The sequence below is a fragment of the Megalobrama amblycephala genome, linkage group LG7, assembly GCF_018812025.1.
Source record: "Megalobrama amblycephala isolate DHTTF-2021 linkage group LG7, ASM1881202v1, whole genome shotgun sequence".
NCBI classification, from domain to species: Eukaryota; Metazoa; Chordata; class Actinopteri; order Cypriniformes; family Xenocyprididae; genus Megalobrama; species Megalobrama amblycephala.
The window spans coordinates 4,698,867-4,726,697 of record NC_063050.1 but is presented as its reverse complement, the minus strand read 5'-3'; the positions used below and the strand labels follow the sequence as shown (position 1 = coordinate 4,726,697).

At 37.9% G+C, this 27,831-nt stretch overlaps 1 protein-coding gene across 3 annotated transcripts in view; it reads left to right on the top strand.

The window, feature by feature from the left end:
• The window catches only part of LOC125271075 (NACHT, LRR and PYD domains-containing protein 12-like), a 39,682-nt gene that overhangs the window by 4,682 nt on the left and 7,169 nt on the right, over positions 1-27,831 (top strand). For all 3 annotated transcript variants that reach the window (XM_048195005.1, XM_048195006.1, XM_048195004.1), the window contains exons 3-6: positions 2,475-2,606; positions 4,438-6,187; positions 17,159-17,326; positions 17,410-17,583. In XM_048195005.1, the coding sequence (XP_048050962.1) occupies positions 2,475-2,606; positions 4,438-6,187; positions 17,159-17,326; positions 17,410-17,583 (2,224 nt within the window). The remainder of the gene's footprint in view (positions 1-2,474; positions 2,607-4,437; positions 6,188-17,158; positions 17,327-17,409; positions 17,584-27,831) is intronic.

Sequence of the window (27,831 nt, the reverse complement as noted above, 5' to 3'; positions counted from 1 at the left end):
AATCTAAGTGATGTATGTTCTTTTCTTATGTTATGGTTCAGCTTGTGTGGGGCTTTAAGGGGTGGGAGGTTCTCTTGAAAGTAGAGCCTGCGTGGTGTTGTGTGGGCGGGGTTCTGGGGAAAATGTTCCTAAGTTGGTTCGATGTCTGTGAGGCAAGAGCATCGGCCAAACAGGTGCTCACCTGAATAAAAGAAGACTAAGCTGTTAAGTGAGTTTCATCATTTCCCCCGTTCGTTACAGTATAAAGCACCGTCACGTCAAAATAAACCTTAAACTACTGCTCAATATCTAAAGAAAGATAGGAAAAAAAAAAAAAAAAAAGTAACAGCTAGCTGGCGTCAGGTCAGTTATTTTTAAAATAGGTAATGTTTAACAGTAAAATCTCAATTTAGCTTGCACCGAAGTTGTAAGTTATAATAACATAGTTTGCTAATGCTAACATTAACGTCAGCAAGTTTGAGGCGCATTACGATTAGCAGCAGCACGCACATGCAGCACAATTCCCATATGAATGATTAAACATGGACTTACCTGAAAGTGATGCACGGGCATCATCTCGCAGTTTCTTCTTCTTTCGTTTCTCAGCACCCGACTCCTGCTGTCGTTTCGGAGCCATGCTCAAATCTGTCAAACTGCGTCAGGCAGGCGCCCGCGCGTACAACCGTAACGGACCATCCGTCTACTTTCTAGACTAGACTAGAGCAATTATTAAATATCTTTCTTGTTCCCCCTTTTTTGTTACATATACATGGCTAAAATGTGCCTGATATTTCTATAGGCTAATGAAATAATACCGGCATTTTAAAAAAAAATTCATTAGGCTATTTTTGGTGCCCCCTCAGCACTTGGTGCCCTACGCACAGTGCGTGATGCGCGTGGTGGGAGCGGCGGCGCTGGATATGTAGATAAAGGGCTGTGGATTTGCATAAAATGACTTTATCTTGCTGGAGTTTATTGCTGTTTCTGAACGATGTCATCATACTGGCTACAGGATGTCTGTTAGATCGCACAACACAAGGACTATGAATTCGTGTCACACGCACAATAACGGGAATTTAAAAATGAAAGAAACATATGATTAATAAACTGTTAGATACAGTCAGATGTACACAGGGATTCTCTTTGTACCGTGAACTTTTCAATGCGCAGCACAACTGCGCGCTCTGACTCGATATTGCTTCAAGCACATCATTCTGCACCCGGGATGCGCATTAGCGGTATTTTGCTGTTGTTTTGAAGCGTTTCATATTATCATGGTTTTGCACACTGAAAGATTATTAATAGCCTATTATGTCATATCTATAGCTTGTTGCCCCATTAAAAAGCTGCACAATACATTTAAAATAAGCGTCTTTTAATGTTACATTAATATAAATACATATAATTATTTACATATAAATCTAATTTCATAATACAAATAGTAATTTTAAACTTTTTATTAACATTTGGATTTATAAAATTACTGTGCAAAGTTTTTAGGCTAGAATATTTTTTTGCTGCTGAATTATATACTCGTCTAGTTTACTTATTTATTTATTGGTCAGCTTATGAATATATTTTTATTCATTTGTTATTTTTCTCTATAATGAGATGTTGTGTTTAGTGCATTCTGGATTGGTTAACAAATCAAAGATACAGGCTCCCACTAATAAATTAATTCAACAAAGGTAACCTCTTTTGCTACATATTTTTAATGGTTTAAATGTGTACTCTACATGTTTGACCACTTATGAACTATCATTTAGCCTACTATATGTTGTATACATGACTAATGTGCCCAACCATCACCAATAAATAAATTACTTTTAGAGCACAAAATTGTTTACAAGAGAACAAATTTCTTTATTGATCTAGTCACGTAATTTTGCTCTCAGAATACACCAGATTTATGCATTTAAATTTAAAATGTACAAAATTTTCCTCCGGGGGGCATGCCCCCGGACCCCCCTAGAGGAACCGATGTCCACCCACCCAAGTCTCACAAAATCCTGTGGGAAACACTGCAATCCGTTCCCAAAAGTCATTAGAAATGAGCATTTAAGTGCTTATATATATATATATATATATACATAAATCCGGGGAATCCCCCCCCCCGGCATTTACTGTCCCCCCCAGGTTCAAAATCGCTCCTATGCCCCTGAGATGTAGTATTCTGAAGTAACCACTAGTAGTGTCGTTTTTGTAGTACAAGTGTTGTGTTCCTGCCTGTAAAGTTAGCTGAAGAAGATGTCCCATGTGGGATGCATGTAGTGTTTGTTTGTTGCTGTAACTGCTGCAAACAGAAAGTAAACTTAACTTCAACTCAGATCATGTAGTAGTCTGATTTATATTGAAGACACTACAGAAGATGAACCAGAACAATATTCCTGAACAAATACAAGGATGGTGATGAAGAGAATTACCATTAATATTACAGCTCTAATGTCATGATATCTCTGTAAGAGTTTAAATATGTGCCTTTGTCTCTATTTCAGTGCCAATCAGGATCCACACAGGTGCAACTGTAAATGCTCCTATACTCTTCAGAAACATTTTCACAGGCCCAATAATCTTCAGCTACAGCTCAAACGGTGCAGTACACAATACACCAACAAGGATCAGTGAAGGTATAGTATAATGTTACATTTACATAACTGACTTTTAGCTGAATGTTTGTTGATTTAAAGCAGGGGTTTGCAGAAAGTTCCCCAGTGCTGCACATTTTATGTGTCTCTCATCTAACACACCTGATTCAGCTCCTCATCGCATTAATAGAGACTGCAAGACCTGAATTGGGTGTGTCAGATAAAGGAGATATGCAGAATGTGAGTCTTTCAGGACAGGTTTGAGAACCCCTGCTTTAACAAAAACTTAACAAATGTAGAGTCTGTGCTTCCCAGCACAGCCATGTGGGGCCCAGATGGGTGTCACCTGGTCTGTCTATCTGGGGCCCAGACAGTTTTGTCTGCAGTTCCCATTAAGTCCCCACATGTGTTCATTTCATCTGGGTTAACACTGCTCAGAGTGCACACTACAGGCTGTTAGAACCATGCTGTGGAGTTAATGAGATAATTAGGTGATAACGAGCAGAATCACTGAAGGACAGAGGAACAACAAGAACTACAACTTCAGCCACAGCCTTCGATGAAATCAACTGAAGATAAAAGACATTAAATCACTGAAAATCTGATTAAACAACTCCACAAACAGCATTACCAGCTTCACTTATTACTAACCAGACTGACTTTATTTCTGTCACACGTCTACAGAAGATCTTACTGAGAATTAACAGAAGTTTAGATGTTGATGATTTGTTGGTAATAATAGTTTTGTTTGATGTCACCATTATCGAGGTCAGTGCTTGCTTTTGTTGTGCAGTTTTACTCTTGACTTTTTTTAGTGTTAGTTTTTCTCTGGCTGCTGTAGCTGTTTGTAATGGAAAGAAAGACAAGAAACAATGTGATCAGATGCTTGATGATAAGAATATGATCAATATGATCAACAAAAATCAGCGTATGAATCTCAACAATGGTGACATGCTTCATGCTGCAATGCATTCTGGGAGCTAAGGATGAGTTTGTATGAGGCACCCAGAATGCATTGTAGCATGAAGCATGTCACCATTGTTGAGTGTCTGTGTGTGAGTAAATCTTGCAGGAGGTTTAAAGTGTTTAATGAATAATGTGTTTTTCACATTCTCTGATTATTGTTTTTTAAATTCTAGAATTCCAGCACAAAGTTAATGACATTTTGTTCATAAAAAGCTCATCAATTAAATCAGTGAATTAAGCCACTACATGATGATCATATTCTTATCATCAAGCAGCTGATCACATTGTCTCTTGTCTTTCTTTCCATTACAAACAGCTACAGCAGCCAGAGAAAAACTAACACTAAAAAAGTCAAAAACTTCACAACTAAAGCAAACACTGACCTCGATAATGGTGACATTAAACAAAACTATTATTACCAACAAATCATCAACATCTAAACCTCTGGTAATTCCGAATACGAGCTTCTGTAGATGTTTGTCAGAAATAAAGTCAGTAATAAGTGAAGCTGGTAATGCTGTTTGTGGAGATGTTTAATCAGATCTTCAGAGATTCAGTGTCTTTTATCTTCAGTTGATTTCATCGAAGGCTGTGGCTGAAGAAAGATGTAGTTCTTGTTGTTCCTCTGTCCTTCGGTGATTCTGCTCGTTATCACCTAATTATCTCATTAACTCCAACACAGATTTAGTGTTACATTTAACAGCCTGTAGTGTGCACACTGAGCAGTGTTCATTTCATCTGGGCTAAACCATGTGGGGCTTTCATGGAAACTGTGGACAAAACTGGCTGAGCCCCAGTTAGACAGACCAGTTGACACCAAACTGGGCCCCACATGGCTGTGCTGGCTAGGGAGGTTTATACCAAAATGGTTTGCTTACTCTTTGCCATCTTTTCCTCTTTCTCAAAGGCTCAACTGCAGAGGACCGTAAAGTTGATTTCAGAGAAATCAGCCTCAGACTGAAGGTCAAATTAAAACAGGAGTGCGAGCAAAAATTTGTTGATAAGACGGGTGATCAGAAAAACCTGAATGATATTTACACTGATCTATATGTGGTGGAGAATGAGACTGGAGGAATAGTGAGTGAGGACAAGACACAGATCACATTTGATCAAGTTGATGCCAAGGACACACCGATCCAGTTCAACAACATTTTTAAAGTCCATAAGGATCGACCAAACAGAAAAGTGCTGACGATGGGCATCGCAGGGGTGGGAAAAACAATCTCTGTCTATAAATTCATCCTTGACTGGGCTGAAGGAAAAGAAAATCAAGACATTGCCTTAATTTTTCCTTTTTCATTCCGTCAGCTAAATTTGATCAAAAATAACTGCAGTCTCATTGATCTGCTTCACAAATACTTCTTTAGTGATCCTAAAGAACTGCCCTCTTTTCCTGAAGGTGATGGTAAGGTCATGTTCATCTTTGATGGGCTGGATGAATGTCGCTTCCCTTTGAACTTTAAAAATGATGACAGATTAAGAGATGTACATGAAAAAACAACAGTGAGTAAGATAGTTACAAACCTGATCGAGAGAAATCTGGTTCCTTCTGCTCTCATCTGGATCACATCCAGACCTGCAGCCGCCAGTCTGATACCCCGAGATCACATTGATCAGGTGACAGAGGTGCGAGGATTCAACAATGGGCAAAAAGAGCAATACTTCCTTAAAAACAGCAGTCCTGAGGTTGCTGGAAACATCATCCGTCACATCAAGAAATCCAAGAGCTGGTACATCATGTGCCACTTCCCCGTCTTCTGCCAGATCTCTCTCACTGTTCTTCAGCCTCTACTGATTCAAGAGAGCAATGACAAAACACCAACAACTCTCACAGGGATGTACACAAACCTTTTACTTTTTCAGCAGCAACAGATGGCAGAAAAATACTGTGATGGTCCTGCACCTAAACCCAAAGCCAAGTCTTTTGATCAGATTCTTCTGAAGCTTGGAAAGCTGGCCTTTCAACAGCTGGAGAAAGGTAATCTGATTTTCTACAAAGAAGATCTTGAGGAGTGTGGACTAGATGTCAGTGAAGGGTCAGTGTACTCTGGGTTATGCACTCAGACCTTTCAGACAGAAGAGAAAAGAAACGTTTACAGCTTCATACATCACAGCGTACAGGAGTTCCTCGCTGCTCTCTATGTGTTTTTCGAATACAAATGTCTTGGAGAAAATCCAATTTTTCAGTTAATACCCACAAAAATATCATTATTTGACCTTCATGCGTCTGCAGTTGAAAAGGCTTTACAGAGCAAGAATGGGCATCTGGATCTTTTCCTTCAGTTCCTCTTAGGTCTCTCACTGGAGTCCAATCAGAGTGACCTGAAGAAACTTCTGCCAGCACTAGATCTGAAAACAGAGAATGTCAAAGATACTATTGACTATATCAAAAAGAAAATACAGACAGAAAAATCAAACGAGAGGACCATTTACCTCTTCCACTGTCTGAGTGACCTGAAAGATGACTTTGTGGAGGAGAATCTGAGAATGTGGAATCTTTCAACGCAGCCTCTTTCCTCTGCTCAATGGTCAGCTCTGGTGTTTAAGCTGCTGATGTCAGAAGAGCCTCAAGAGAAGTTTGAACTGAAGAAGTACAGAAAATCTGATGAAGCAGTGATGAAAATGCTGCCAGTGATCAGAAACACCAGGAGAGCACTGTAAGTCATATTTACATTTTACATTTACATTTATGCATTTAGCAGTTGCTTTTGTCCAAACTGATTTACAATAGAAGAATTAAAGCACAGAGACAAAAACTTTCTTAGTATACAATGCAAGGTATATAAGAAATCTGGAATAGGAAACATCCCAGCTAACAGAATTTTGTTATAAGAACGTTCTCTAAATATTCAGTGTTGGTTCTGGGAACATTAAAAACGTCCAGTTTTCTTGACGTTATAGAAACGTTTTTATAAGGTATAATGTTCCTCAAACGTTCTTTCAACTTAATTTTGATCTAAAATTCAACATTGTAGGAATGTTGATTTGTAACATTCCAAGAACATAAAAATGTTCAGTTTCCTTAATGTTAGTAGAATGTTATTTAAAGGTTAGTGTGATGTTCCTGAAACATTCTTTCAATCATTCAAACACCTGCTGTGAACAAACACTGAAAGAAAGAGAAATAAGAACACAAACTACAACTTTCTTCAGCCACAGCCTTAGATGAACTGAAGATAAAAGACATTAAATCTCTGAAGATCTGATTCAACAACTCCACAAACAGCATTACCAGCTTCACTTATTACTAACCAGACTGACTTTATTTCTGTCACACATCTACAGAAGCTCTTACTGAGAATTAACAGAACTTTAGATGTTTAGTTTGAGGTCACCATCAAGGAGATCAGTGTTTGCTTTAGTTGAGCTCTTGACCCTTGACGGTTATAGAGTTGTCAATGTCAGCTTTATTTGTATAGCACTATTCAAACAACACGTTGACCATTGTGCTTTACAACATCTAGGTGTAAAAAGAAATAAATACAATTTTAATAATAGCAATACACACATTAACAGTAATAATAAAAAATATTTCAACAAGAGGGATATGCCATGGAAAACAAGTATGTCTTAAGTTGCATTTTAAAAACGTGTACAGAATCAGCATCCCTGACATACATGCCATAACCAGTTTGATTTGATTTCTGTCATCCATCAACAAAAGGTCTTATTGAGAATGAACAGATGTTTAGATGTTAATGTTTTAATGAGAGTTTAGTTTGAAGTCACCATGATGGTGAAAAGCATTTCCTTTGTTTATTAACATTAATTTATCTCTGGCTGCTCCAACTTTGTGTTTGTAGAGCACATTTGTTATGGCCAGAGAAACTATGTTCTACCAGAAAGACTCGGGAAGCAAAGAAATACAATGAATGAGATTTATTAGACAGTATGAATGAATAATCAATGATGAATGATTAAGTTCTTTGCCGTAGGCCCCGTCCATATGCACAATCCGGAGGGTAGCAGTCGTTAGCTGGTCCTGCCTTTAGATGAAGGCAGGGGCGGAGCCTACCCCCGATGTATGGACCGGGACCGACCTGGTGGTGGTGGTGGGGAGGAGGTGATGAGGAGGTGGTGAATGCCGACGTAGGTATCTGCGAACATAATAGTAGGTGGGACCGGAACTTATATACTCAGTGACGTGTGGTAATTGGTTAGATAATGAGCAATGACGTGCATTAGAGTCTTCCGGGTAGAAATTCCGCTAAACGCTCCCATTTCTACCAGAAAGACTCGGGAAGCAAAGAAATACGATGAATGAGATTTATTAGACAGTATGAATGAATAATCAATGATGAATGATTAAGTTCTTTGGCGTAGGCCCCGTCCATATGCACAATCCGGAGGGTAGCAGTCGTTAGCTGGTCCTGCCTTTAGATGAAGGCAGGGGCGGAGCCTACCCCAAAAGAACTGTGTATGAAAGGAAATACGCACCAGTTGGAGGATTCTGTTGATGGCGTTCCTAAATATTACCAAAGAGAAAGAGATGATGAATGCACAGACATTGATAATGTTGAATCATTAAAGAGAAAATCATTATGCCTAAGCTCTAGTGAAGTGAAGATTCAGAGTAGGCCGTAACCTTACCATGTTAGGCCGAGCATGAAAGGCCGTGCAGGCCGTAACCTTGCCACGTTAGGCCGAGCATGAAGCCGCGTAGGCCGAAACCTTGCCACGTTAGGCCGAGCATAAAAGCCGCATAGGCCGTAACCTTGCCACGTTAGGCCGAGCATGAAAGGCCACATAGGCTTTAAATTGTAAACAAAAACATAGAATACAGTAGGAGAAGCCCGAGAGGCCAGCGTGTCAACGAGCCGCGTAGGTCGTGTATGATAGCCACGATAAGCAAAAGTGAGGAGAAGACAGAGTAGATGCCCTGAAAAGCGATATAGATGCAGATAGTAAGATAGAACTGCCACCATTAAGAGTATGTCTTGACAGTATACTTACCATAGTTGATTTAATTATAGGATTTTAGAAATGCTGTAACCTTACCTGATTCTTTAAGAAATAACTTGTCAATCCTACATTCATCATAATTGTACATCGGTAATGTAAATGTGTTTTGATGTTGATGATCAGAATTAGGCATGCTAGTCTGAGACACTAGAGACTGTGTATGTGGACCATGTTCCAAAGATTTAGTGGTTTGATCATGAGTGAGTATATGGAAATCATAGCGAGTGATATTGAATCATATGAAAACACCACCACCAGTAGTTTGTCTAAGGAACGTACCTTTGATTTTACTTGAGAGAGCTTGCTGAGCATTTCTGATGGTTTGAGCATCACATCTTATGTAGGATTCATATGCTGAAGAAGACCATCTGCCCAGGAGTTTGATTGAGGATGGAGGAATCCCTCGTTCGGCTGCCGTAGTAGCCGCGCCGATCCTAAATGAATGTCCGGTATACAGATGAGTTGGTAGCTTGCAATTCTGTAGAACAGTCGCTAGATGGGTTCTAAACCAGTCTCTTGATATAGGAGACCCATTGGGAAGTATAAAAAGTGCAGAATTGTACGAAGTGCAGGGACGAGCTTTGAGATAACGAACCATTGATTTGAAGGGGCAGTAATTATTGTTAATCCTTGATATGGTTACAGTTAGACCGGAGCTTAAGACGTCAGTCTTCGAATGCTTCAGTAAAATGGAATAGTAATTGGGTGAAAAGCTTAAATCAGAGAACGTTAAGTCTCGAGTAGGATCAAATTTATTGGATTCTGTAGTGAATTCACCTGGGCGCAAAAAACCATAAAAAGCTGTAAGAAACACGGCTTCTAAGAGAAGGTTAATATAAGCGGAGAATGCGCCATGACGCAGGTAATCGACTAACCTTTCTAATATAGGCATAGTGATAGGGAGGCGTTAGTCGGGAATTCTATGCGCTGCTTTCGTGAAACCTTTCAGTAATAGCCGTATAGAAGGAAATGAGAAAAAAACTGGGAAAAACAGGATCGTGAAGTCTGGCATGAAATTGGATACCAGCGAGCAGTTTACGTATAGTAGGGATCTTCAAGTTGCGTGAATGAAAGTGGTGAACTAGAAAGGCGCAAACTGTAGGAACTAAAATCGGAAATAGACAAATCTTATACGCACAGCAAAACATGATAAACGAGGACCAAGCATGGGTGTAAGCTTTAAGGGTAGAAGTGGCAAGCTAGAATAAGCAGACGGGAAATAAATGCTCTCCCTTGCGGAATAATGCTCATAGCAAAGTTAAAGTGCCCGAGGAGAGAGAGCATGTCACGTTTAGAGATGGAACGCGAAGAGATAAAAGATTGAGTGAATTCTCGAATTCTGATAAGTTTCTCGTCAGGCAGAGAAGCTTGCATCTTGACTGAATCCAGTAAAATGCCGAGAAACTCCAGAGAGGTTGATGGACCTAGAGTTTTCTCTTTGGAAAGAGGAACACCAACGTTGGTGAAGATCTGTTTTAGTGTTTCTAAAATAGATGTTTGATGAGACGGGAAATCGATCAGTAGAAAATCATCGAGCAAATGCAAGACAAATGGAAGCTTGCACACGTTCAAAAGAATCCAACATAGAGCTTCTGAAATGCAATTGAAGATATGCGGACTGCTCTTACACCCAAAAGTGAGCCTGACAGCGAAATAAAATTTTGAATCCCATTTGACGCCAAAGAGGGGCCAATCTGATGGGTGAATAGGTATGATTTTAAAGGCATCCATGATATCAGCCTTGGCGAGCCAGGCGCCGTGGCCTGCGAGCTTAATTAGTTGAATGGCATTATCAACTGAAGCGTAGTAGAGAGAAAATGGTTCTGAAGGGATGCATTCGTTGACGCTTGCAATTGTATTAGATTGAGGCGAAGACATATCAAATATTAAACGCTTTTTCCCGGAGTATTTACAAGTAGCAACGCCCAGGGAATTTACGCGAAAGGGAGAAAAAGGAGGAGAAGAGAATGGTCCAATAACGTATCCTTTATTGACTTCTTTCTCGAGCAAAACAGAAACCACGTCTGGTTCGGATAATGCCGATTGCAAGTTTTTTGCAACATATGAGGTGGAAAGAGGAGAAAGGCTGCCTACCCGAAACCCTTGGGAAAGCCCAGTGATTAAATAATCTACGAATAGGGAATCGGGATGAGAAGAGAGAAGATCGGAGAGAATTTGAATGTCAATAGGAGTAGAAGGATGTCCTTTCAGAATCGTTTCTGAGGAATGGGTTTCTTTTGGTTCGTAGCTCTCAGACGTCTTGGACAGACGTATTTTGGGTGTGGATCCTTGTAGATGCTACAAACGTGTGAAAATTTACATTTAGAAAATGTACAGACAGCTTCATTAAAATTATTACAGAGAGGAATGCCATTGAAAATTTCAATAGGGCGACCTTTAACATCAACATTAGCGCTTACTGTTTCAGCACCGCGGACAGCACTCGTGGCGTTACTAACGAGAACCTTAGGACAGAAGGATGCAGCGTGTCCATGTGAGCTGCATACTGAACATGTCAGAGTTTTTTGGCCACCAAAGTGACGAATCAACAGTTCTGTGTCAGTAATAGACCAGTCTAGCCTCGTGTTGGAAAGCGTGATGAAGGAAGCTGATTTTGCAGAGAAAGATCTGTGGTATTCGTAGAATAAGGTTCCTTCATATCTTTGATTCAGATCTGCCATCATGGCTAGGTAGAGATCGAATTCTTCCCGGCGATCGGGAAAAGCTTGGCAGAGGACGTCTCTATAAATGCCGAAGGCAATGACGAATTCAGCGAATGAGAGATTGTTTTGTAATCTGGGATCGGATGACTTTAAGAAAACTGCCACGTCGCCGCAGTCCACCATTTTGCGATCGGCCGCGTGTGAGGGAAGCAGCAAGGTAGCAAATTAATGTCCTTACCTTGGATAATGTTTGAACGTAGCAGAGGAGATACTGAAACCGCTGCCAGTGCAATGAAGCGCCTACCGAAAGTTTGCGCTGGCACAGCAGTAGAGAGGTTGAACTGCGTAGACATAGATGGTCCTAATCCTTGTATCTGAGCCGAAGGAAGAGCCACTGTAGTCGTAGCGAAAGATGTGGAAGGAACAGCTTGGAATTCGCGTGGATCGAACAGTGAAATACCGGCCGAGGAGGCGCCGGGAGGACAGCCAGGAGCGCATAAAGCAGATGCGCTTTCTACATTTTTTAACCTGGAATCTAGGCTTTTAACAGTCTCTGAAAGGCCATGGATGGCCTGGATAAGTTGGCTGTTAGGATCTATCGATTTGTGAGGAGGAGACGATGGAATAGCCGCAGAAGATTTGGGTCTTTTAGCAGCTCAGGGAGACGCCGACTTGGCTGTACGTTTCTTACCAGCTAGCTTGGGCTGAGCAGACGGTGTTGGAGATGTCGGAAGGGGATCCGCAGGTGTAGCTGAAGAGCTGCCCAGGGTATTAGAAGCCAAAAGAATCAGATCATCTCTCGACAGGTTGCTGGTGAGAGGAATGCCTTGGGCCTCTAGTGAGCTAATAATTCTTTCCGACAGCCACTGAACCCACGGATAGTCGCGACTCTGGATACGAGAGCTGCGCCGTACAGCCGTTGGAGAGGGCTCAACTACATCTTCTTCTGAGTCTGTAAGATCAAAATCAACAATTGATTTTTGTGTCATTGTAGTTAGCGGATGAGACGCGAACACGTTAATGCCGACGTAGGTATCTGCGAACATAATAGTAGGTGGGACCGGAACTTATATACTCAGTGACGTGTGGTAATTGGTTAGATAATGAGCAATGACGTGCATTAGAGTCTTCCGGGTAGAACTTCCGCTAAACGCTCCCATATTTGAGCTGTGTTTCCCAAAAGTGCAGTGAGCCAAAGTTGATCAATTTAGGTTTACAATGCTTTGGGAAGCACAGTCATAATGGTTGTGTTTTCTCATTGAGAAATGGCCAGATTCATTGGTGACATCCAGTATTAACTGGTGATATAGATGTTATATTATTTCTTTATAGTAAATCTCTGTTACCGCTTGAGATCCAGCAGAGCTTTTATAATCTGAAGGGTTTTTTTGAAACACACACAGACATCAAGAATCAGCATATGACCCTCAACAATGGTGACAATCAAACAAAGTGCTTCATGTTGCAGTGCATGATGGGAGCCACCAATCAAAACTCATCCATAATAAAAGGTAAAGAGTCAAGAGCCCAACTAAAGCAAACGCTGACCTCTTTCATGGTGACTTGAAATGAAACATTCCATAAAACATTAATTAACACCTTTTTTCTCTCTTTCCTTCAATGATTCTGCTTATTAACATCAGGTGTCTCCACTAATTGTCAATCACCACTCAATAATCAATCAATTATCTCATTAACTTTAACACTGCTTCAGTGTTACTTTTTAACACCCGGTAAGATGGACTCATATGTACACTTTGGGTGTTAATTTAACACTGGGCATCAGCAGTTGTATACATGACAACTCTCTTCAGATCAACGGCAGCGTGAACACGGATTTGAATGTCACGATTTTATTTTTGTCACAGGTTTAATATACACGGGTGCATCGTTGTCATTTAGGAATTAGATCATGTGAGTGATGAAATCGAGAATGCGATCTTTTAAAGATTAATCGTGCAGCTTTGTGCACCCCTCTCTCTCTCTCTCTCTCTCTCTCTCTCTCGCTCTCTCTCTACATTGATATCTGAGTATATGAGTAGTATGAGGGATTTTCAGTGCATTCATTGCTATAATATTGATGATGTGAGATGTCTTTATTAAAGGATACGCTCCCTGCACTTTGCCCACCCATCACACTAGAACCGTTTTCGGAACTGAAACTTAGAAATCATGCACGGTTCCGGTTCTTTTAAAAAAACACTACCGGTTCCGGAAAAGAAACAGTTCTCGGTTCCCAACCCTACTTAACTGGAACTCCCTAATCATCACTGGAACATTTTCCACCAAAACTGAGGTCGCATTTCCCCAGTCGCAGCAGCATTAAAAACATTAACTTCCATAGACTTTTCATCTTTGCTTAACATAATAATTCTTAAGGGCAGTACAGCAGGCTGCACAACCTCCTTCTTGATGTGCCGCCTAAGGATCTTTGGCCAAACCTCTTTTGCTGCTGCCTTTATAGGAGCTCCTTCCTCTATGCTCTTAGGAGCTTCCTGTAGGGCCTGCTTGCCATAGACACAACAGGTGCTTTTCATTTGTGTTTGCATCTATATGGAGAGGAAAAATTAATGTTAAAGGTGCTAAAGAGGATGTTTTGTTTTATACATTTTTGCAATATTACTTGAAACTGTCTTTACTAACTGACAAAAGACTATTTATTAGGTGCACTGAAAGGAATAATATTAATATACATCATCTGTGCACAAGGTAGGGCCTTAAAAACATCAGCCAATCGTTTACGCGATCATTGCGTAAACAATTGGCCCTCTGGCTTGTCAATCACTGCCGTGACATTCCTTGTGAGAGACGTGCGCGGATTGGCTCTCTGGCTTGTCAATCACTGCCATGACGTTCCTTGTGAGAGACGAGCGCGGCTGCGCGCTCCAGTAACTTTTCCCACTCCACAGGCGCCGCATGCAATGTTTTTGTCCGGAGACAGGAGTAACAACTGCAGATTATGAGTTACCTGCGGTGACTCCGACATAATGAATCCACTAACAAGATACAGCGAATGTCGGTGGTAAACACTCGTGTTACAATACTCGTGCATGAGTTTTGGGAGGCGTTCCCTTGAAAGGAGGGGGGGTTGTTCTTACGCATGCTCTCATTTCAAAAACTCAGTAACAGTCTTTGGTTTCTCAGTCGACGAAAAGATCCTCTTTATCACCTTTGACTTTATCAAACTTTGACAGTTTTTTCATGCACCTGTCAATTGTGAGATTTTGGGCTTTTTGACTTTTCATAAAGTGTTTTTTCACACTAAAGAAAACATCCAAAATATATTTATAAGTTTTTCTTTTATAGCACTTTATTTGTGTCAGTAGATTTCAATTTTTTTTTCTCCTGCACTGAGCCATATATCTTCCACTTCAGTAGCACTTACATTTACCAAACGTTAAATTTTTATTCCCATTATAGGTTCTTACAGATTTTTTTTTTCTTTTGTTCTGGCTGTTTACAGTATTTTCTGAATTATGGAGTGATAAAAAGATACCCAAAACCCCCTCTATAAACACCTTTGACTCTCATGCCCCCTGTTTCACACATTAGTCAGTGGAAATTAGTACCTCAAAAAGTTAAGTTGAACAGTGAACAAAAAACATTTTTACAGGGAACATTTGTACTGTAAACGTAAAAAAGTAAGTTTACCTTACTTTCAAAAAGTTAATCCAACTAAACTTTAACACTGTATAAACTTATAAGTTCAAACATCATTCAGTTTAGCAAGTTGAACACATTTAATATTCTACATAAAGATTTGAGTTGAGTGAATTAATTTTTAGATGTTTTTACAGTGCAGGTTTTTAGCTTTGCTGGATGAAAACTTGTGTGATTATTCCTTTAAAAAGCAGTCTTAATAATTATTGTATTTTTATTATTAATATTAGTAGTAGTAGTAGTAGTAGTAGTAGTTGTACACTGTAAAAAAACAGTAGCTTTTTGAGTTATCTTTTTACATTGACTCAGTTAAGTTGAATTTACTTAGAATTTTAAGTACTTTCAACTTGACAAATATAGTGATTTGAACTTGTAAAGTTTAGTTTAATAACTTTATGAAAGTTGAGTGAACTTGTTTTTTTAAGTTTCCAATACCACAGCTCATGTTCATTTAACCTAATTTGACTTATTAAACCAAAAGAAATAATTAAATGGTTCTTTTGTCAGTTGTAAATAATTATTTTATTTCAAATGTTTCAGCCATGTTTCTTTGAGATCTTTTTCATTCAAATAAATTTCTACTGCAAATAATAATTGATCTGATGTCAGCCACTGAAACATTTATTTATTTATTTATAATTGGAATAATATATTTTTTAAAGGTGCCCTAGAATTGAAAATTGAATTTATCTTGGCATAGTTAAATAATTAGAGTTCTGTACATGGAAATGACATACAGTGAGTCTCAAACACCATTGTTTCCTCCTTCTTATGTAAATTTGATTTGTGCAAAAGACCTCTGAAGAACAGGCGAATCTCAACATAACACCGACTGTTACACAACAGTCGGGATCATTAATATGTACACCCCCAAATTTTGCATATGTCAGTCCATGTTCAAAGCATTAGATAAGCCAGTATTAACGTCTGAATCTGCACAGCTGAATCAACAGACTTTATGCAGGTAAGCAAGCAAGAACAATAGTGAAAAATGGCAAATGGAGCAATAATAACTGACATAATCCATGATATTATGATATTTTTAGTGATATTTGTAAATTGTCTTTCTAAATGTTTCGTTAGCATGTTGCTAATGTACTGTTAAATGTGGTTAAAGTTACCATCGTTTCTTACTGTATTCACAGAGACAAGAGCCGTCGTTATTTTCATTATTAAACACTTGCAGTCTGTATAATTCATAAACACAACTTCATTCTTTAGAAATCTCTCCAACAGTGTGTAATGTTAGCTTTAGCCACGGAGCACTATCAAACTCATTCAGAATCAAATGTAAACATCCAAATGAATACTATACTTACATGATCTGATATGCTGCATGACGAACACTTTGTAAAGATCCATTTTGAGGGTTATATTAGCCGTGTGAACTTTGTTTATGCAATGTATTATAGAGTCGAGAGCTTGAGGGCAGGGAGCACGAGCATTTAAAGGGGAAGCACGCTGAATCTGCACATATCTAATTATGCCCCAAAATAGGCAGTTAAAAAACTGAATAAAAAAAAAATCTATGGGTATTTTGAGCTGAAACTTCACAGACACATTCTGGGGACACCTTAGACTTATATTACATCTTGTGAAAAAGTGATCTAGGGCACCTTTAAAGTCACCATTTTGGTGAAATAGTGTTTCCTTTAGTTGTGCTGTTGATCCTTGAACTTTCCAATTAACTTTGTTGTTGTTGTTTTGGCTGTTTTAACACTGTATTTATAAAAAACACTTTTTGTGTTAAAGAAGACCATGAATCGGATACATGGCAATTAGATTGTCATATAAACAGGCAGATTTTTTTTTTTTTTTTTCAGAAGAAGTTCAGTTTGGTACTTCTCTGCAGTTTAATGACATAATCTAGAGGAAGCATGTGTGGAGGCGGTAAATGACAATGACACAGGAAACAGCTGCCTCTCATTTAAAAGGCTGCATACTCCAGAGGTCACATATGAAGGCTGCATACGTCATCGAGGCGTTGTGATTGAAGTAACCATTAGATTGCAAAGAAAGAAATTACAGTATTTTACACCTCATGAGGAATAACAATACATTTTATAATCGCTACTTTTCTTAAATAAGACATCGTTGATGATGTATGCAGCCTTCAAATGCAACCTCCGGAGAACCTTTGTCATGAGTCATTGACAATTTCTCCTCGTCTGACTTCAAAACAAGAGCTTGATCCACTGACTTACCTTCTAAGGGCTAAGTGTCATTCATAATAAAAGATTTTTATTTTTACAGTGTACCACATCAGTTTTTTAAGGTGTTTTCAAATCTTTGTTATAAACTCTGCTTGACACATGTACTTCTTTTGAATTGTTCTCCACATAGGCTACAATCCTGTAATCTCACCGCTCGCTGTTGTGAGAGTTTGTCATCAGTTTTACAGTCATCAAACCTGAGAGAGCTGGACCTGAGTAACAATGACCTACAGGATTTAGGAGTCCAGCTGCTCTCTGATGGACTGAAGAGCCCAAACTGTAAGCTGGAGAAACTGAGGTGTGTAAAAACATAAGGGATAATGTCAGTCAGTCATAATGTTGATGTGTGTCTGTAGATGATCTAATTGTGTGTGTCTGTAGGTTGTCTGGCTGTATGGTGACAGAGGAAGGCTGTGATTATCTGTCTTCAGCTCTGAGTTCAAACCCCTCACACCTGAGAGAGCTGGATCTGAGCTACAATCATCTAGGAGATTCAGGAGTCAAGCTGCTCACTGACAAAGTGAAGGATCCAAACTGCTCACTGCAGATACTTAAGTATGTGGGGAGGGATGTTCATCTCCATAACTGAGGCCTGATGCAATACGCACCTCAATGCATAGCCAATGATACGTTACATTAAAGGGAATCCTGGGGGTTAAGACTTGTATGGCTTAGTATAATGTAAATTATGTCTCTTACTGAAATATGTAGTAGAAAACCCATGAAAGATTTACAGTATTCAAAAAATCCATAATATATTTGGACAATGGCCGGCGCCATTTTGTTTAGGTGCACAGTGCGTTCTACGTCGATGATGTCAAATGGTTGCTTTCATTGAGCTACTGATGCTACCCTGTTGCTATTTTTACCGCAACACAACTCGGAATATAATATATGATGCAACATTGTGCAGCTTTTGGTTGTAATTTTCAGTCGACCAGCAACAAGAAAAGTGATGTAATTCTTCACTGCTTTAGCAGCGATAAGAAGTGGAGAAAAGAATGGGAAGTTATCGGGTTTTAAAGGGAACACCTTGGATATTAAGACTGTATGTGGTACTAGATTACCACTGCCCCAAAGTATACAGATGAAAAAATATCGAAGGCGTCAAGGCTAAAGTTTTATTCATCTACATTCTTCACAATTTCCCATTCTTTTCATCTCTTCTAATCGCTGGTAAAGCAGTAAGGACTTGCATTGCTTCTCTTGTTGCCCATCAACTGAAAATTACAACCAAAAGCTGCACAATGTGGCATCATACATTATATTCCATGTTGTGCTGCAGTAAATATAGCAATAGGGTAGCTTCAGTAGCTCAACAAGGGCAATCATTTGATGTCATTGATGTAGAACACATTGTGCACCTAAACAAAATGGCACCCCCTATTGTCCAAAAATTTCATGGATTTTTTAAATAACATAAATCTTTCATGGGTTTTCTATTACATATTTCTGTAAGAGACATCATGTACGTTACATTAAGCCATACAAGAAAACCCATGAAAGAGTTGTGTTAAAGGTTAGTTCACCCAAAAATCAAAATTCTGTCATTAATTACTCACCCTCATGTTGTTCCACTCCCATAAGACCTTCGTTCATCTTCAGAACACAAATTAAGATATTTTTGATGAAACCCGATGGCTCAGTGAGGCCTGCATAGCCAGCAATGACATTTCCTCTCTCAAGATCCATTAATGTACTAAAAATATATTTAAATCAGTTCATGTGAGTACAGTGGTTCAATATTAATATTATAAAGCACAGAGAATATTTTTGGTGCGGCAAAAAATAACAACTTCAGGAAGCAGTTTGATGAAAGAAATTTAATCTGCTTGCATACAACATTGTCAGTGATTATAATAGAGACAAAAGAAATGCTTACAAGATGTAATATGTTTTAGAGTCTTCTCAAAAAAAAAGTCACATGATATGATCTTGAAAAACATTTAATAAAAAACTTGTCATCTTCAGATTTAAAATATAACATTGTCAGACGTGGCTTTGTGGCTTAGATTGCTACAAGGCCAACTTCAATTTTATTTTCATAAAGATATTTCATAAAAATAAATTTCTAATAACTTTACAAAATTTTGAAGCTATTTATAGCTATGTTTTTCATTATGACAATAATTAATTATGACCTTACAATAACCTGCATAGTATCTGCTTTCAAATGAGACCATACTTATGCTTTTAGTGCAAAGGGTCATGAACTGTATCTGTTTTAGTTTGGGTATGTAATTTCTTGGGATTTTCCAAAAGTGGGGGTGCTGGCTAACAGGTTAATATACAGCATTCTGTGCAGAATTGAAATGGGTCTGAGACCTTTGGTGGTAGGGCTCTACAGTGCTCCCATTTCACTTGCATTTGCTTCTGAAAATAACTGCGTGCAACTGTGAAAAAATATTTGGGCGCAGTATTGCAAGTGACCCGATCAATTCTCATGAATAGATCTACAATCGGGATAAAAAGTACAACTCCCAAAATGCATCTAAACTGAACAACAATTATGTTTCGTACTGCAATCAGCTGCTTTTCATGCCTTAATTCAAAGACTTTGCTTAAGTCAGCAGAGCAACTGCAAAAGTCATGCGTGACAGACTACACTTCAAAGATTGTATGCTAGGTGCAACCGGTGTGACACAGCCACACGCATTTACCAGACTCATGCTGCTGTTTCTTTGCAGCCAGATTAATTGTATATACTACATTTGGATTATCATAATCAAGATCGGAAATTAACGGGGGCTTGGGGCAAAAATGCCTCCAAAAATTAATTTAAAAAAACACACGCACCGTTATGAATGCCCATGCACATACTTTCACTTTTGAAGTAGAGGCAATTCGGAGGTGGCAATTGAGTCACTCTACGAAACGTGTGCCATTTCCACTTTGCATTTTTCAAAATATTCATTAAGAACAAACTTTTTTTTTTTAAACAATCCTACAACTTGAAAGATATGTTAATCCTCCAAAAAACATATTTTCCCACCTCAGGCACAAAATCTTTATTAATATTATCCTTTTTTTTTTTCAGGCAAGGCAGCCATTCTTGTACCACCCCGTCACAGACAATATGTATGCCATTAGTAAAAGAAGAAATACATTTTTAAAATGTAATGTTTTCCTAATAGTAAAATGTCCCTTTTTTGAAAACCATCAATAGAAAGTCAGTAATTTATTATATATTTTTTATTCTTAGATTTTTAATCCTGATATATGAATTTGATGTTTCAATGGCCTCATTGTTTGTACTGAAAAAATGAATTCACTTAAAAAATACAAATAAAGTTACATTTATCTGATTAGTCCACACAGCAAGAACATCATTCAACATTAATTTATGTAATATTTCATTTTTGTTCCATAAACTTTTAACAAAATGACCCTGTGACGGGGTGGTAAATGTGATGGGGTGGTATGGACAAAGTGTTTCTCTATATGACCTGCTGGTTTTAAACTTTAAAAACTGGCGGAGGGAGACATTCAACCTGAGTAAAAAGTGTGTAAGTGATATAGTGAGTGAGTGAATGAGTGAATTAATGAACCGAGCAGTGTTGCCAAGTCTGCGGTTTTCTCGTGGAATTGGGCTACTTTCACTTTTACACAGTTGCTGCAGGTTGTTTTTCATGTCCACAGGTTGAAACGAGCCCAAATAACATGATATTTAGCCCTTGGAATGCACATTTTACCAAGGGGACCCTGCCAAAAAAAAAGTTTTACCCCCTAGAACCTGATTTTTATCGGGGGACATTTTGTCCCCGTCAAAAACATGACAGGGTGGTAAATCTCCCATGTGGTCAAGTTTCTCACCTAGCATACATGCATTCAATCCGAAATATAATTTTATTTGTATTAATAATGTAAAAATGAATAGAAAACTAACATGAAAAAGCAACAAATAAACAATGTAAAAAAAAATGTACATAGTTGCCTGCTTGGTGGCTATAAGGCTCAAATGATGTCACTTAGGCTTTGTGATGTAATTTAAAGGAACACAGCATTATTTATAGATAAAATAAGTTAGTGTGATGGGGTGGTAAGTCAAACTGAGGGGTGCGCACAAATCATAAAATATTTACAAAACAAAAATAATATATGTGAATAAATACATCTTATGTAAACAAGGACACATATAATCCTGAAAATAGTATATGTTTCAAAAAAATATATAACTTATTTGGTGATATTTTAGATGCAAATGTCATGTTGGTTAACACGGACATGTGAAATTGGCTATGTAATGAAAAATGATTAAAAATAGTACGCTAATCTTCAAAATCATATATCATGTTAAAAAGAACACTTGAATTAATAACTTTAAGCTTTGGAAACACACTTTAGGATATTTTCTGTGCCTTATGCATCTGATCAAATGTTACGGACCCAAATGGCACCTGTAGAATGACTCAATTGCTTGAATGGTGGGTGGCTTTATTATTATTCTTAATGAAAAACACAACAACAAAATGGTACAGTGACAAACTCGCTTAAATATGCGCTTTTACATTTCGCTTGTCAATCAAATCCTCATCCCTCGTGAGGCGAAATGGGTGAAGTGAGGTGAAATCTGACTCCTGCTGCTGATCTGTGCTGCGACTCTTGTTCGGCTCACTGAATTGAGCGGATGCATTCAGTTTAACTGTATTGTCTATTTTCTAACTAAACTAAATGATTACTATTACTATAAAAAACTCAAAATGATGGTGGAACCGGTGCCGCGGTCATGGTGGGCAAGTGATATAACCGGTGTTGCTGCTGAACACCAGTAACAGCGTCGATCTCAGCAAGCCTACTATGTGTAAGTTGAGTACTATCACTCCTGTTTCTCAGAGTATTGGCATGATTGCAAATGTGATACTTGCTGATCTGATTGACGTCCAATAAACAAGCTGATATTAAGTGACAAAATTTTAGCCACAATACTGTCTGTTTTTTAGGGAAGCCCTAAACGGCCATGAATTATTATTATTTTTCTACCTTGTTTTCTCGTGATCACAACTTATTTTATCTTGATCTCGAGATAACAAAAGTTGTTTTGTCGTGATCACGACTTAATTACACAAATGTGCCAATAGGTGGCAGTATATTACCAAATATAACTGATGATGTGCTGTAAATATCCACTTTACTGTATTAGTTCATATTGGCTCAGATTGTACGAGTTTCGGACAGAGAGAGTTTTCGTGATCGCTTTATTTTGTGCAGTATTGTGTGCCCTAAACGATTAACTCAGCTGTTAAATGACTGATTATAATTATTTTGCTTGAAAGTATATCTGTTATCGTTCTGACTAGTTGCATGACTCACCAGTTTCACGACCGCAAAAGTTAGTTGTGATACTAAATTTATTGCTTATTAAAACTAATTTTGATGTCACTGTAGTACTATTCTGTTTGCACCTTATATCTTTAAGACGCTATTTTAATCATCGCAGTTTCAGTGTTCATTTACCTCATTATGTCACTCAATGTATATTAATAAGAAATGTCATTAATTCAGTGATAGTGTGTGACCTATTGTATTTTCTACATTTCTTTGTAGGAAACAACACACATACACATTAACACTCTTCTCAAACAGCATCCAAAGATTGTTTTAGCCTATATCAACTGGATTAAAGCTTTGTTTTTTGGAAATCTGGAGTATTGCACCTCTTTTTAATGGAAGAGCTAGGAGGAGGAAGACAGTTTAACGCACATGATATCACAGCCTACATGACGAATAAAAATAACAAACACATTATGTAGGTTTTTAGAATTATAGAATAATCTGGCATCTTTCTGAAGGCACTCTGCCTGCGCTTGAGATGTTGAATGCTCTGCTGATTATTAAACATGTTAATTACACAAACAATATGTTAAGCGTACATTTATTGAACAGTGATTGATTAGCCTATATGTATTTATTGTAAACGTTATTATTAAGTGAAGTAAAAATTTAAACATTTAGCTGAAATATCCACAAGATATAAGAGCGCATGATTTATCCATCGATCAGATGCTTGTGAAAGTTGTTCATTACTATAGCAACAGTAGAATCCGGGTACAGTGTTTCAGAATCAATCACTGTAAAAAAGAACTTTTATGTCGAGATGACGACAAAACAACTTTTGTTATCTCGAGATCACAAGAAAACAATATAGAAAAAAAAATATTAATCCATGGGCGTTTATGGCTTCCGTAGTTTTTGCTCTATTTCATGAAAATAGTTTCAAACAAAGCCACACCAGAACTGTTACGCATCTCCAAGCAACGGTGAATGAATGAATCTGCGTTTTGAATGACTGAATGAATGACTCGCACATTAAGATTTACCGCCACCTACTGGCTGTTTTATTTTCATATTTACATTTTTTTTCATATTTACACTTTACATAGACTGTTTATACTTCAAATATTAAACTTTTTAAAATTCATATTTTTTACATATTTCTAAATTCAAAAAATTATATTTAAAAACATTCGTACAACATTATTTACCAATGAGCTGCATTAAGCAAGCTGCATTAAGTCTGTGTAAATGTGTTTAAATAATACCACTTCAGCTGGAGCTTCTGTGCCACTCCTGCAGTGCAATGATAGATATTTTTTTTAAGATTTCTTTTGATTGGTAACAGTCTAATTGGGTCTTATTGTTGTAATTGAATTTATTGTTTAACATTTAAAAATAAATTGTCTATTTTAATTTAAGAAACTGATTAAATATGATGCATACATTTAATAAGATTACAAAAAAAATGCTTTTATAATGGTACAAATGCCCCAGGAAATTAATTTAAATGGGCAAATATCGCCGGTAATAGGAAAGTTAATGTCTGTTATTGAACAGGAAGTGCTCCTAAATTTTTCACTGTGGTCCTACATTTTTTTTTTATTTATTAGGAGCACTTGAAAAGAAAAATGTTACTGTAGAGCCCTTGGTGGTCTGTGCCGACTCACGCTCTGTGCTCTCGTGTCTCTGGACCAGAGTAGACTGCTCACGCTGCGGCGGTTCATGTGACAGACTTTATTCACATCAAAGTAAAGCATATTTAAACTGTCTTAATTGTTCCCTATCCCCTATATAGTGCACTATGTGCCATTCACCATGAAGAAACTAGTAAATGTGTGAAAAAGTGACCGATTTTAGCCACAGCTTCAGCATCTGTTTGTAGTGTAGGAGGGGCGGGACTTCGGATTCTAGAGAGCAATTGATTGGACCGAAGATTTGATGCGAAGCTGATGTGTGATGTGATGTCATGAAAATCTCTGATCCATTTTAGCAGAAGTGAGAGTTTAACTTACTTTCATAAAGTTAATCCAACTAAACTTTAGAAGTTCAAACAACATGAAATTTAGCAAGTTGAACATACTTAATATTCTATGTAAAAAGACAACTTAACTGAGCCAGTGCAAAAAGATGACTCAAAAAGTTGAATGAATGAATTTTTAGAATTTTATTTTTTACAGTGTAGTATTACATGAAGACATACAATATACCGTAAAATAGTAATATTGCAGTACTACAATAGTAATAGGGCTATATTTCTGTTACAATTTAAACCAAACTTTTATTTTGATGGCTTGCTGAAAGATCTTGAAGTTTCTGTGTGTATATGATATGACAATAGTTTTTCTCATATTAAACAGCAAAATTCTCATGAAGTGACTCTCAGAGCAGCTCTGGAGATGAAGTTTATGTGTTCATGTTGTCATATAGTAAGATGAAGACACAGGAGAAAACACTGAGCGTCACACATACTTCAGTATGTGTAGAACATAGAACATGATCATTGCTGATCTCTATCATGGTGACTTAAAAATAGTGATATTCTCCTTTGGTGATTCTGCTTGTTATCATCAGTATCTTCAATGATGGTCAATCATCACTCAATTAATCACTTAATTATCTTATTAAAGGTCCCATTCTTCGTGATCCCATATTTCCAACTTTAGTTAGTGTGTAATGTTGTTGTTAGAGTATAAATAAAATCTGTAAAATTTTAAGGCTCAAAGTTCAATGCCAAGCGAGATATTTTATTTAACAGAAATAGCCTACAACGAACGGCCAGTTTGGACTACATCCCTCTACTTCCTTCTTTAATGACGTCACTAAAACTGTGTTTTGACTAACCTCCGCCCACAGGAATACACAAAAAAAGGGGGCGTGGTCTTGTTGCGCTCCCACGGAGAAGAGCAAGAGTTGCGTTTGTAGAGTGTGTTTGTCGCCATGTCGTCGAAACGCTGTTATTTTCATCCCGCAGTCCAATCACCTTTGTTTGGCCTTCCCAGGGACGCTGTACTTAGAAATCAGTGGTTACAATTTATGTTTAACTCGGTTCCCGAAAATTATAATCCACATGTTAAACTATGTGCAGCACATTTTACTGAGGACAGCTTCCTCAATCTCAGTCAGTTTAATGCCGGATTCGCACAAAGATTATTTTTGAAAGATGGAGCAGTTCCCTCTTTGTCTGGAGAAGGCGTTGTTTGTGGACCACAACCGGTAAGTGCATTTTATTATTTACGTTGGTGCGTTTAACAGTTTCTGTAACTTATCACACAAAGGGCAACGCTGTTTAGCTTTGTTAACTAGATGGCAATTGAAACTTATCCGACCAAAACTTTTAAAAAGTGTAGTAATTCAACCGGACACCATCGATTGTTGGTGTTTGTTATGATCAGTTTAAATTATTTGTTGATTATATCTGTTGTTTACTGTTTAACCACATGCTGGTTTAGCTGCAGCCACGCGAATCATTGTTCTATGTTTAGGCCTATGTAACGTTACCTACTGTAAATAAACAGCTTACCATTGTGACACATCCTGTAAAAGACGTGTTTGCACAGGTTCTACTCGATCCTCTTCATCTATGTTCTCCGGGTCTGATTCCGGCTCAAATTGATAGGGTAAAATTAAAGACATGTTTACAATAACACTGAGCGCATGCATCTCCCCGTTATGGTAAGAGGCGTGACCTTTCCGGGCAAGGAGCGCTAAGCTGTTGTCGAATCACAACACAGGAACCGCTGGCACAATCAGAACTCGTTACGTATTTCTGAAGGAGGGACTTCATAGAACAAGGAAGTCATCAGCCCGTTTTTATGACAGTGGAAACAGCGGTATACAGATAAGTAAATTATGTGAAAAATACTGTGTTTTTTTTACACGCGAAACATGAACACATGTTATATTGCACACTATAAACACAATCAAAGCTTCAAAAAACCACGAAGAACAGGACCTTTAACACTGCTTCAGTGTTCATTTAACACTCTTATTTTAACACTTTAACACTGTTGAGTGTGGTCTCGCATATACTCCCTGGAAATTTCATTTAACACTGGAGTTTTTGCTGTGCACTAGAAAACCAAGAAGATCACAGGTGTCAGTACTGCATAATATTGAAACGGCACAATACCATAATTGAACTACCAAACAGGTCTGGTACTGAAATCAGTGTCAGTCAGGTGACATGCAGAGAATCAGCATGTGTGATAAAAATGACATATAACCAGAAGTGGGTAGTAACGAAGTATATTTACTTTGTTACATTTTCTTGAATATTTTTTGGAAATTTTTTACTTTTAAGAGTAGATTTAAATGTGGGCACTTTTACTTTACCTTTAGTACATTTCTAATGAAAAATCTGTACTTTATCTTCGCTATGCTGGGCGACGTTCCTCTCATTACTTTATTTTAATGCAATACTGTACATGTTAAGAAATGCATAGTTTATTCCAAGTGCTCAAGCCTCTTTTTTCATGAACAATGCCCTGTTCACAAATTAATCACTCTTTTGAGTTGATTATGTTCAAAGACTTGATCATACAAGTTAACAAAAGACATTAAATTGGTTCGTGAATCAGTTTGAATGATTTGTTCAGTTGCACACACCGAATCGTCTGAAGCGGTTTCTCACTCGAGTGTTGGATGAAGAGACAGTGGACCTACAGTCAATTAAAAACAAATCTGAAAATGCATCCTATTGTTTGCCAGCGATCGATGAAGATCTTTATTAGCTGAACTGCGTATGCTGTCTGTGAACAACTCCACAGGTATCGATTTCATTTGATTTCAATTCATACAGCCAATAGCCGAAGGTTTCTTGCACATTCAGTCTTTTCAGTGTGGCAAAGTAGTTTAATTCCAAGTAAACTTTTATCTGACTCCATTTTATCATAACCTCGAATTTAGTTTAGAATGTCAAATGATTATTGGTCATTTGTATAATAATTTAGCTTTACATTTTGATTATTCTATTTAACTCTTTACTCTTATTGTACTCGTTCATTCGGATTCCTATAACGCTTTGAGTCTCGCACCGGCCGGGTGTACGATCTCAAACGCACAATCTCGTCAGTCTTGGTCATTAGACAGAGGCGATGACTAATATTCTAGAGGCCGTACCCACTTTGCTCATTCTAGAATACGTTTATTTAGTCCCCATAGATCTGAACACACCGAATTAAGGTAAGATTACTTTTAACTAGGGGCCATGACCATTACCATAAAATCAGACTGACCAAGTTAGCTTCCTCTAGTGGTAACTTTACATAATCACACAGTGGTTTACCCACAGACACTTAGTTAGAATAATCTCACCATAACCAGAGGTTGAGGCCCACCCTATTTAGATTGATCTAGCAACACTCTGTTGCTCTAAAAGGAAAACCCATTTGTTAGATCAAAATCTCAATAATAGGTAGAATATTTGTAGTCTCAGTCATCAGTTAAGAAACAGGCGCCTCAACCCCTGTGATGTGTGGCAGCAGCAGCGCGAGATCTCTGGAGAATGATCAAACAGACACAGATCAAGTG